This window comes from Chiloscyllium plagiosum, unplaced genomic scaffold (genome assembly GCF_037043375.1).
Source record: "Chiloscyllium plagiosum isolate Xiang-an unplaced genomic scaffold, Cpla_swu_hap1 HiC_scaffold_33, whole genome shotgun sequence".
Classification (NCBI taxonomy): Eukaryota; Metazoa; Chordata; class Chondrichthyes; order Orectolobiformes; family Hemiscylliidae; genus Chiloscyllium; species Chiloscyllium plagiosum.
The window spans coordinates 11,598,604-11,611,143 of record NW_028270171.1 but is presented as its reverse complement, the minus strand read 5'-3'; the positions used below and the strand labels follow the sequence as shown (position 1 = coordinate 11,611,143).

Below are 12,540 nucleotides of genomic sequence, written 5' to 3'. Positions count from 1 at the left end.
GCAGTTTGGAGGGTCACTGCAGACTTGATGGGCTGCATAGCTTCTTTCTGCACTGTTGACGCTCTTGTTGCACGGTGAGCTCTGCCTGGGAAAATGGAACATGTAACTAAACAGGGCTAGCATCATACAGAACAGAAAGAGACCATTCAACCTGATATGCTTATGGACAGCCCTTTTTGAATGCTTGGTCCACTTAGCACAACTTATTTTATTGCAGTTTTTGTTTCTTCTTTCCAAAGCTACAACTGACCTTTTACTGCGCTTTCAGGCAGCATTCTCCAGATCCTAACAACTTGGTGTGTTTAACAAAAAAAACGTTCTCCTCATTTCCCTGGCTCTTTTACTGGAATGAAATGAAACATTGGGTTTAGCAAACTTCTACACATACTCAGGGTTCAAAAGTTTCAAGGTTCCATCCATGTATGGACATTATTGTAGAATTCAGGGCTGAAAATATTTGTAATTCACCAATACTCTGCTATAAAGTTTGAAACTGCCCTATCCAATCCATGTTAATTGCTGATGTGGAAATATATTGCAATAGAAAGAAGAATTTGTATTTAGACAGCATCTTTCACAACATTTGGACGTCATACTGTTTTACAGTTAATGAAGCATTTTTCGGTTATTGATGATTTGGTGAATCAAGGAGCATTCGAACCAGTTTGTGCAGAACTAAGTTTTTTAATAAGTTACTTGCCAGATAAGCTATTTCAACTACAAGAGGGCACAGGTTCAAGGTGAGAAAGTTTAGGGGAGAAGTGCAGGGAAAAGTTTTCACTCAGAGGGTGGTGGGTGCCTGGAATACATTGCCAGTGGAGGTGGTGGATGCAGGGACATTAGTAACATTTAAGGTTTATCTTGAACGGGAAACAAACAGAGGGATAGAAACCGTGCATGGGCAATAAGTAGCAAGTCTAAATAAGGAGTAGGATCATTGCAAGCTTAATGGGCTGAAGGGCCTGTACTGGTGCTGTGCTGTATTGTATTGTATTGTTACATTGTGGATAGTCCATTATAGAGGTGCTATGTCATCACCACCAGTGGTGGGAGGGTATACGTGCAGTGTGATATGTTTACATAGCCAATTGCCATTGTAATTGTGAATGCAGGTATTTGTAGGTTGGTCCAGAATGTGGAAAGCAACTTGTAACCAGGCAAGACTTACAGACAAGTTATTGTTTAAAAATGTGTTGTTACTGCATATAAGCAACCTTCCTGAACGAGATCTACCAGCAAACATTCTTATAGATTGAGGAGTCAGAAATACAGCAAGTCACAAACAAGTCCTTGTGACAAACCTCATTTGTCGAATGGCAGGCTTTGTATGACCACAGTGAGAGTGATCCTTGCTAAACAGGTTCATGACAGGCCAGAGGTGCTATACAATCAAATTCTACCACTTGACCTCGATACAAACCTCTGACACATGTGTGGATGAAAACGTAAATGCTGGTCCCTTTAAGGATGAAGCAGAATGTTCGCCAGAGCTCGGAGAGCGCAGCTGATACTCATTGGAACATAGATTGAATGGGTTTTGCACTGGAAACTAACTAATTGATTTACTGGTGGGGTTTAACAGATGAATCAAAATTCACGGGTGACTTGGTCATAGGAAAATAAATATTCACTTTGGTGTAACAGCACATCTGGATAGTAAAAGAAAACTAAAAAGATTATTTGGAGGGTTGTTGTGGTAGTGTGAGCCAGGTTGCTTGGCTTCAAGCTCCAGCGGTGTGTAATAACATTTCTGAATAGGTTGATTTAAATATAAACAGCTGGCTTTCCTTTAGAGAGAAGTGGGCACTGTGGGATGTGGAGTACATTATTTTCCCATCAACTCCATTTGAACTTAGTTGCCTCCCCCTTTCCCTACCTTCCCCATAGTTTTGTTATGGCCCAGTAGGCAGTGCTCCTTCTGAGGAAGGGTCACTGGTTCCCGAAATGTTAACTCTGCTTTCTCTCCACAAATGATGCCAGACCTGCTGAGCTTTTCCAGCAATTTCAGTTTTTGTTTGTGCTTGTTAATTGTTTGTTTTGTAGATTATTTGGGTGATTGGGTGATGGTTTATTGAAAAGAGAGGCTGGTTTTCACCAGGAAAGTTGATTTGGAAGGAGAGTGAGCAGCTTGGAGTTTGTATTGAACAATAAAATGGCATTAAACATTTGAGGAAGACAGACTCCTTCTTGGTAAATAGACCAACAACAATATACCAGTGCAGAGACACAAACACATCCCTGAGGAGACCTCCTGCTACAGGCTCAGTAGCACACAACTCACCTTAAACTCAGCAAATGAGGAGTCTATCATTTGGGTTTTGCATTTGTGAAGTAAATGGTGTGTTTTAATTTGAACACAGGCGATTAATCAGAATGCGTCTCTGTCCTGCAGAACGGATCCCAACTGGCCGCATTCTGAATACACGAGCAATGAAGGAGATGTACAAGAGTTACATTGAACTATTAGTCAGTGCGGCCCTTGACCCAGCCATGATCGAGACAATTGAGGCCAACAATGGTAGGAACTATGATGAAATTGTAAACTCTGTATATGGTTTGAGTGAGAATATTCAGCCTCATTTGCTGTTGTTTCCACTCCACTTTACTGTTTTCACTTCTTTTCGTTTTCTCCTCTCCATTACTATCCTTCTCAAGTCCTCTTGGCTGTGTCTTTTGAGCCTACACAATCCCTCTCGTCTCTTCATGTCTCGTTCATTGTTTCTGTTACTGATCTCTCCCTTACAGAACCCACTCTTGGGTGTGTTTGAGATATGAGTTTTAAAAGGAAAACTTGTCAAAGTTTCTGAAAATGTTGTGGGGTAGAGGGTGGCGTGGTGTTAAGGGGACTAGGTTAGTAAAGTGGAGACCCATGTAAATGTTTTGGGGCATGGGTTCAAATCCCACCCTAGCAGCTGCTGGAATTTAAGTATGAAGGTAGTCCCAGTACTGGTGACCATGACAACTTTGATCGGTGGTTGTAAAAACCCATCCGTTTAGGGAAGAAAATCTGCTGTCCTTACCCAGGCTGGTATCATGTGACTGCAGATCCAGGGCAATGTGGTTGAAACTTAATTGTCCGCTGAAGTGGACGAACAATCCACCTAGTCCACGGGCCATTAGGGACAGGCAACAAATGCTGGCCTTGCCAGCAATGCCCACATCCCATCAAAATACAAGAAAAAAGGAATTAAACTGCTCTGGGGTTTGGTTGCTGATTTTGTCTTTGCTTTTTGGCTGTAGATGAACTTTATTTACCAACCATGAGGAAAATTGATGGAATTTTAACAGAACATAAGAAACGCGTGACAAAAAGAGTGTCTCTGAGCTCCTCACTCCAGGTATCTGTGTCGATTGCTTATTTAAGTAAAGAATACAGCTTGAGGGTCCGTGGGACATGAAGGTGTGGAGTTCACATCACACAGATAAGGACGGAGCTCCTCAATGGCTCCTTTGTTTAACTACTTTGCTCAGTGTGAAAAAAATAACCTTCCTGGGATGAAGGGGATTGTTTTAGGAGGAAAAGTTGCGCAGTTTGGGCCGACCCCCTTTGGAATTTAGAAGAATGAGGCAGGATCTTATTCAAATATAAGATCTTGAGGGGGCTTGACAGAGTGGCTGCTGAGGGTATATTCCCCCTTGTGCTGGAGTCCAGGGAGCACAGTTTAACAAGTAAGGCTCTTCCATTTATGACAGAGTTGAGGGCATTATTTATTTCTCTCCTTCCAAGCAGTGGCGGCTGGGCCATTCAATGCATTCAAAGCCAAGTTAGACAGATTATTGTTCGATGAGGGAGTTTGGGTGAAGGGGAACAGGCAAGAAAGTGGAGCTAAGGCCACAAGCAGATCAGCCATGATGTCATTGAACTACAGAGTAGGCTTGAGGGGCCAAATGACCTACTTTTCTAATTCTTGTGTAATTGTAAACATTAGATACAATAAAATGCTTCTGACGTGTAAAAATGCCTCAGGACTCTTATCAGGAGCTTAATCGACCAAAGATTAGACTGTTAAGGAACATCTTAACAGAAAAGAGAGCAAGGTGGAGGGGTTTAAGGAGGGAATTGTGGGCTTAGACCCAGCTTTCTGAAGATATAGCTGCCAACAGAGGGGCAAATGCTGTTGGCATTTCACAAGGGTCCACACTTGGAAAGAACACAATTCTTAGAAGGTAGTGGTGAAGGGTACAGAAGCAGGGAAGCGATGAGGGTTGAGACACCTAAATTTGAGGTGTTGGTGACCATCTCTGCATGTGCTCTACCCCTTAATCCCTGCAAATGTTTCCTTTACAATTATGTATCTTGGTCCCTTTTGGAAGTTAACATTGAGGAGAGATTGTGATGTTGTGGTAAGATCACATGATCATCATTCAGTGGCCCAGGCTGATGCTCCTGTGGGGCATGTGTTCAAATTAGTTGGTTTGAATTCAATTAATAAAAAACCTGGAATATAAAATATATTGTAGTCCCAGTAATGGTGAGGCCATCATGGATTGTTGTAAAATCCTTCTTGTTCATAAATGTCCTTCAGGAAAGCAAGTGCACCATCCTTACTGGATATGGCCTATCTAGGATGTGATTGGCTATTAACTGCCCTCTGAAAATGGCCTCACCAGTCACTGAGTCCAAAGGCAATTAAGAATTGACAACGAATACAGGCCTTGCCAGTGATGTCCACATCTATGATCTCTTTATGTGCATCACAAAAACTGGCTGTGTTTTAAAATAAAAGTCAAAGCTCCACATCTCTCTTCTGATTCTATAGCCAATTATCATGCATTTATGACCTCTGATTACCAATTATCCTATAGGTAGAAATGGTTGCTCCTTATTTAGAATCATAGAATTTTACAGTACAAAAGGAGGCCATTTGACCGATCCTGTCTTATGTCAACTCCCAGTATTATCATAATTTTTAAACCCTTATTAATTCTCTTCTTAACTACTGAAATAAAAGCAGTCACAATTACTCTTATTCATATCAGATTAGGTAAGTTCTTATATTCCTGATTACCCAGCAAAAACCCTCCGTATGTACTCCAGAGTCCTTGACATCCATCTTAAAGATAAAGTTCCCTCTATAGGATCCAATAAAGGATTACATATAAATACTGTTTACTTACTGAATACTGTCAAGCCAGGTGACAAACTCATACACACGGCATTAAACACAACTAAGCTGCACCGTGTGCCTCCGTACTGAGGAAAGAAAGAACTAAATTAGAAAGTAAATCGACACAAATGTACATTATTAATACCAGTCTAGTGAATAATCTTACTTAACATTCAGGGTTAAGCTGATAAAGTGTTAGGTGATATTTGTGCCATACAAATGCCAGGCGATGACCATTTCCAACAAATAGAATCTGACCATTGCCCCTTAACACTCATTGGCATTGCTATCACTGAATCGCCCAATATCAACATCCTGGGTATTATCATGGACCAGAAAATGTGCTAAACCAATCATCTAAGTAATGCAGTTACAAGATTTGGACAGAGAGCCTTGGAATTCTGCAGTTAGTAACTCACCACCTGAATCCCCAAGGCCTGTTCTTTTTATCTATAACACACAATTCGGAGTATGATGGAATATTCTCCATTTGCCTGGATGGATGCAACTCCAATAACACTTGAAAAGCTTAACACCATCCAGGACAAAGCATTTTGCTTGACTGACATTGCATCCACCTCCTTCAATATTAACTCCCTTCATCACTGATACAACACAGCCATAACACACCCAGGCTCCTTAGACAGCATCTTCTGATCCTATAAACTCTAAGGCCTAGGTGGAGCAGATACATGAAGGTACCACCATTTTTAAGGTATCTCCCCAAGCCATACGCCATCCTGGGTTTGAACTTAATCGCTGTTCCTTCACTGTGGCTGAGTCATGTTTCTGCAATTCCCTCCCTACCTGTACTGGGTGTCCTATACCCCCAGGACTGTAGTGATTCAAGAAGGCAGCTCTTTCTCCGGGGCATCTAGGAATGGATAATAAATGTGGCCTAACATCCCATGAATTAATAAAGAAAATGCATTGTCAGGTCAGTGAGATTGCTAAGAATTGAATACAATATTTGGACAAATTTCTGTTTTAGCATGGCACTTAATTTGTCTGCTGCCAGATATGCCCTTGTCACATTTAGATCTTTAAAATTGTCACCAAGATGTGAATTGACAAAGTTGCAGCAAGGAAAACAGGACACCTGGAACGTGAGTCAGCAGGATGAGCAACGAGAATATTGACTTAATCTATCAGATTGAAGGATGAAGAAATTAGCAGCACAAGGCCTGAGAAAATGTTTAACTTAAAGTGCATGAATTAAACTCAAATTGGTTAGAGACAGAGAGAGGAAGAAAAATTAAGAGAGCAAGAAAGGAAAATGAATAGTTTTAAACATTTTAAAGTTAGACTTTACTAATCTCTAACAACAATTAAAACCCAAAGGAATAAGACTTCCCACTTATAGTAGTTACTTTTCAGTGCCAGAGAGGTTGACAGGGACTAATGAACAATTATCATGTTATTAAAAAGTAATTTAGACTGGGATGCGTAGGACTTAACATTCTTGTATTTACCATGCATATCCAGCAAGTTCATACCACTCAATGCAGGTGGACAATGAGATGCCACTTGCGAATGGCAGGCATCTTGGAAAGTAAATCTTTGAAGAATTCGAGTCTCACTGTGCAAATGACCCTTGTGGGGTGTTGCTGCAGCATTTACGCTTCATTAGTGCTGTGAGCTTTGCTGGTCTGTGGACTGGAGAATCTAGACCATTGGGTGACGTTTTGGCCATCTGCATCTGGTGTGTTACAGGAGGGGCTGCAAGCGTTCCCCCAACTGGTTGTTGAGGACTGCGATGCGGACCGCAAGGACAACCCGGCCAGCTCGGTGAAGTTAAAAGTGGCTGGGACACCCTATAACCGGAAGACACTCAACCAACTAAAGAAGAATGTACCACGGACACAGGTAGGGCACCAGTCCAGCCAGCCCTGGCTATTTTGGGAGGGAGGCCGTTGAGTTTAACAGTCCTAGAGAAGGTCCAAGGTGTGGGATGGATGGTGCTGCACAGTGAACCCCATTTTTCCAAAACAAAAGTCACATTGCATCAGTGACATTGGGGGTTTGGGGGGAATATGAGGATGGTTGGAAAGGTTATTTCTAATGCTTGTTGTGTTGAATAGCTAATTGACCTGTGGCTCTCCCAACTTTCATGGCCACTCTGCTGAACACAAGAAGACCCATGAAATTGTACCTGAGTCAGAGACGTCGGAATGTAGTTGCAAGAGGTGGTCATTTACTTCTTGAGCCTGCCTGCCAACTGATTTTACTTGCTGTAGTTTTGTATCCCTTGTTAAATAAAAAGAAAAAGCAGGAGAGAAAAGGCAAAGGACTCCACATAAGTGAATGTTTTGTATGCAACACAGAGTAATGGGCCTTTTCATCTCCTGGCTGCATGATTATCTCTAATAAATCTATGCTATGTTTACACCTTGGGGACTTGCTGCAAAGGCACACACTATTTAGTAATAGTGATATCTCTGTTATTTGATATAAATCCCTTAAAATTAGGCATTTTCAGGCTCTACCCCTCATCTTCACCAAATGCGTTGGCCAACAAAAGTGATCGGGGAAAATAATTTTTAGTCATTAACCAATGCTGAAGAATCAAATGATATTTGGTGCTCAGAAAGCTGTTCCTTTTCACTTCAGTAGTGTAGAAATGGGTCTCATCAGTGGTATAAAACACTTGTTAGACCTCAGCTGGAGTGTTGTGTACACTTGTGGTTGCCACATTGTAGGAAAGGCAGGAAAACCGACATTTCGGGCAAAAGCCCTTCATCAGGAACCCTGATGAAGGGCCTTTGCCCGAAACGTTGATTTTCCTGCTCCTCGGATGCTGCCTGACCTGCTGTGCTTTTCCAGCACCACTTTGATCTAAACTCTGGTTTCCAGCATCTGCAGTCCTCACTTTTGCTTACATTGTAGGAAAGTTGCATTGGAGAGAGTACAGATGTGATTTACAGGAATGAGACACTATAATGATGAGGATAGATTGAAGAAACTGGGACTGTTTCCCTTGGAGTGAAGAATGCTGAGAGGAGATCTGATATAGGCATTCAAAAGAATGAGCGGACTGGATAGAGTAGATATGGGGAAACTGTTCCCGCTTGTAATAGGAACAATAGCATGAGGACAAACTTAAAATGATTTGCAAAAGGAACATATATGATGTGGGAGGAAAAGTGTTTTTTCACTCAGTGAGTCTTTATGGAGTGCACTGCCAGGAACTTGTGCTGGAGGTCAGTTAAATTGAGGCATTCTCGAGTACATTCAGTGATTATTTGGGTAGAAGTAGTGTGCCAGGATATGAGGAAAAGGAAGGAGATTGGCACTAATTAATGATGCCCATTTGAAGAGCTGTTGCAAACATGATAGGCCAATAGGCCAAATGGCCTCCCTCCGCCCTGTAATTCTATGCAAGTATTCGATACTGGTGTGGCCGTTTGAATTCTATTATTGCAGTTCACTATCATCGAGACTAGCTCACTTTCAAACATTCTCTCTTGCACATTAGCAAATCAAAAAGTTGGACTTGCACTCAGCAATCTCCTTTTTCAAACACTCTTGACTTTGAATCAAACGGTTCTTCACTGGAACAGAGATCACATCAGTAATGCTGTATTCTCCTGGACTGGTTTTGATAGCCTGAAAGAGATGGTGATGAATTTTTCCAGAATGTGATTACCCCCTTTTTGTTTTTGGTTTACAGCCTCTCCCAGGTGATTGGATAACCAAATGGGTGGGGAAGTTGGGAAAAGGAAGAGTGTGGGATTGGGTGGGATCTGTCTAATCAGGATGGCTGTGACCATCAGGTATAGGTTTGGTGAAACAATGATTTTTTTTTTTCCTATCTACCTTTGGGTTTTGTCTGTGCACATTTGAGGAGGGGAGGAGGTTGCTGGCTGGTTTACAGACTGGCAGTAGCCATGCTGTGCCCTCATCGATCACTGAGACCATCCTTTGCTTTGTTTTCCAGGACTTCCAAGTGGAGGCGGAGAAATTGCAGTTTTACACTTTGTTCCACTCCCTCCATCACTACAAATACCACACATTACTGCATTGTAAGGAGCAGGTGAGCTGGTTTCCTCTCTTGTTCAATTCTTCTCATCCTCCTAAACGCAACATTTAATCTATTCTTGTTACGCCTCCCCACCTAACTCCCTGCCATCATCTCACCAAACGCCTAACCCTCGGTAGTGTGGAGGAATTAGAGGAGCAAGAGTTATTCTCCTCAGAAGATGGATTTTACGGCACTTTTCATCATTACAAAGGATTTTGATTGAGAAAACTGGCAGGAGGGCTGGTAATCAAGGACATGGATTTTATGTGGTCAAGGAACCTGAAGCGGTGTGAGGATTTTTTTAAAAGTGTATTGGGATGTGTAGTTGTAATTTAGAATGTGCTACCTAAAAAAGGCAGAGGAAATCGATTCAGTCAAATTTCAGAAGTGAATTGGACGAATACTTGCAAAGAAAGATTCGTAGGGAAATACAGCAAGTGCAGGTGAAGTGGATCTAATAGGGTTGTTCTGGCAAAGACCAGGGACAGGCACAGTGGGCCGAATGTTATCTTTCCATACTGTCTGATCTACTTCTGAAAGCCACAAAACAATCCATATTAATTCCCTCTGGGCTTTCTTTGGAGCATGGATGGCGGCTCGTTGAGCTAACTTCCTTGTCTCCTAGTACAGACAGCAGAAATGAATGACTTCCTTTTGTGGAGTTCCATTCCCCAGCTCTGTAATGAGGAGATCAGTCAGAAAGGGAAGTACTTGCCATTGGTTCACACTCACAAGCAGGTTCAGTGGGCCAAATGGCTAGCTTCGTTCAGTGTTTTATTGTTTCATTTTCTGTGAAAGAAGGCATTGCTGACTTCTGTTGCCCCTCTCTAATTGCCCCAGATAATGTGGTAGTGAGCTGCCTTGAACTGCTATAGTTCATGCGGTGCAGGCCCACCAGAGTACTGTCGGGGAGAGAGCATCCTTGTGCCAGGAAGGGTTCTCTAAATTGTCATTCGCCAACTCATTTTATGAGCTTCGTTTGAAGATCTCTCTTCAGGAAGGAGGTACTCCATTCAGAGAAGCAGTGAATTACATTGTAAACCCAGTCATAGATTATGGTACTGCAGTGAGATCTAGATTCGTGAGCCAAAGACTGATTGCTCAGTTGAATTCCTCTCAATCTGGTTAACACCAGAAAAGCTGTTGCCAGGGTTTTGTTTTATAGAGAGGTTCCTTTTACACGTGAGCTGGAACTCAGCCCATGATGAGGATGAGGTGGAGACTATCAGGGATTCCCAAAAGGAGATTGGATGGGTTCATAGAAATAACACCGCAGGGCTACAGTGACAAGTAGGAAAATGGGACCAACTGGATTCCCCTGCAGAGAACCAGCCTGGAGGCATTGGGCTATAATAACTCCACGGTGCTAACAATCCTGTCCCTTTTAGGGAGAGTAACTATCAGTGTAATATGGAGTGGTCTAAACGTGTTCTGGTGAAAGGTGACAGACCTGAAACCTTAACTCCGTTTTCTTGTCTGTCCCTGCACGGATGCCTGGCCAGCTGTTCTGGTATTTTCTGTTTATATTCCAGTCCTAGGCAGTCTGATTCTCAACAAGACCATAAGAAATAGGAACAGGAGTAGGCTGTTCTGGTCCCTCAAGCCTGCTTCGCCATTCAGTGGGATCACGGCTGATCCGACATTCCTCACGTCCACTTTCCTGCCCTTTCTCCATAACCCTTGAATCCCATACTGATCAAGAATCTATTTATCACAGTCTTAAATAGACTGTGACAAGAAGTTCCAATGCCTCTCAACCCTTGGGGTAATCAGGGGCTTGGTGATAATATTGACCTGGTCAGAAAGTGTGATGGGTAGAGGGAGGATGGCAGATTGGCACTGCGGGACATTAGTTTCATTCATAATTAAACCTGTCCCCTGCCTTGGTGACAGGCTGACATTTAAATCTCTGATGGAGACGCAAAGCCTTTAACTCAGGCTTCCAAAACTGGAATAATCAATTCGATGTTTAACTGTGACCATGTAGAGCTGTAGGAATTGTTTACTCCTTGGCTTGTGATACAGACATCAGATTATTTTTAAGAACAAATTATTTTTTTCTCATTCAGAAATTGTGCCATGACTGGTGACTGGTTTTAACATGGCTGCCCCATCTTTCATGATTCATTTTGAAAGAACTATTATAAGCTAAAATTAAACCAAGCTTTCAATGCAAGAAAAGATAGTGACTAGGGATTCAATAGCACAGTGGTTATTGTGTGAAAATGGATATCAGGGGCCTGAGTGATTTGAGTTTGAATGCCTCCATGGCAACCAGGGAACTTGTGTTCAATTGATTAAATAAAATCTAAAATAAGGATCTAAAATAAATTACTGGGTTGCAATGGTTGCTACTGAGTTTCTATCTGCTTTAAATTAAGTTCTTTAGGGAAGGAAATCGGCTGTACTGATACAGTCTGGCCTGTATGTGCCTTCAGACCAACAGAACAGGTTCAGCAAGCCATTTTAAAATGGTATTTAAGAAGGTCATAGAGAGTCCTACAGCATGGAGACACACCCTTTGGTCCACACTGACCAAAATGCCCATCCACGCTAACCCCATTTCCCTGCCCTTCACCAATATCCTTCTAAACCTTTCCTATCCATGTATTTTCCAAATGCTTTTTAAATGTTGTTAATATACCCGCCTCAACCACTTCCGCTGGCAGCTCATTCCACATGTGTACCACCCTCTGTGTGAAAAGGTTGCCCCTCAGGTTCCCTTTTATTCTTTTCCTTCTAACCTTAAACTGATGCCCTTTAGTCCTTGATTCCCCAACCTTGGGAAAAAGACTGAGTGCTGTCGCCCTATCCATGCCTCTCATGGTCATATACACTTCTATAAGAACCCCCCTAGGCTCCTACACTCGAAAGAAAAAAGTTCTAGGTCCAACCTCTCCCTAGAACTCAGATCCTTTCCACAATCAGTTAAAAATGGGTAATAAATGCTGATCTTACCAGAAAGCCCCTCATCCTGTGAATAAACTTTTAAAAAGCCCTGAAATTTAACGTCCAAACTTTTTTAAAAAATTCTTTCATAGATACAAGTGTTACTGACAAAGTCGGTATTTGTTACCTATCCCTTAACTGAGTGGCTTGCTAGGGCCATTTCAGATGGTAGTTAAGAATTAACCACATAGCTGAGGGTCTTGAGTCACAAATACCTGTAAGGACGACAGATCCCTTTCCCTAAGGGAGGTTAACTGAACAAGGTGGCCTCTTGCAACAATTGATTATAGTTTTATGGTTAAGCCTTGTTGAGACTAGTTTAAATTCCAGATTTTATTAATTTGAAATCAAATTCCACCAGCTGCCATGGGGTGATTTGAACTCATGACCCCAGAACAATAGCATACGAGTTCAATGATGTTCCTACTATGCCGCTGTCATGGTTAGCAACTGTCAATCACA

At 42.1% G+C, this 12,540-nt stretch overlaps 1 protein-coding gene across 1 annotated transcript in view; it reads left to right on the top strand.

The window, feature by feature from the left end:
• LOC122542016 (proline-rich protein 12-like) overlaps nt 1-12,540 on the top strand; it is an 85,991-nt gene that overhangs the window by 64,656 nt on the left and 8,795 nt on the right. Inside the window, exons 12-15 of the mRNA XM_087978275.1 lie at nt 2,393-2,518; nt 3,241-3,338; nt 6,822-6,974; nt 9,046-9,141. Coding sequence (XP_087834401.1) covers nt 2,393-2,518; nt 3,241-3,338; nt 6,822-6,974; nt 9,046-9,141 — 473 coding nt within the window. The remainder of the gene's footprint in view (nt 1-2,392; nt 2,519-3,240; nt 3,339-6,821; nt 6,975-9,045; nt 9,142-12,540) is intronic.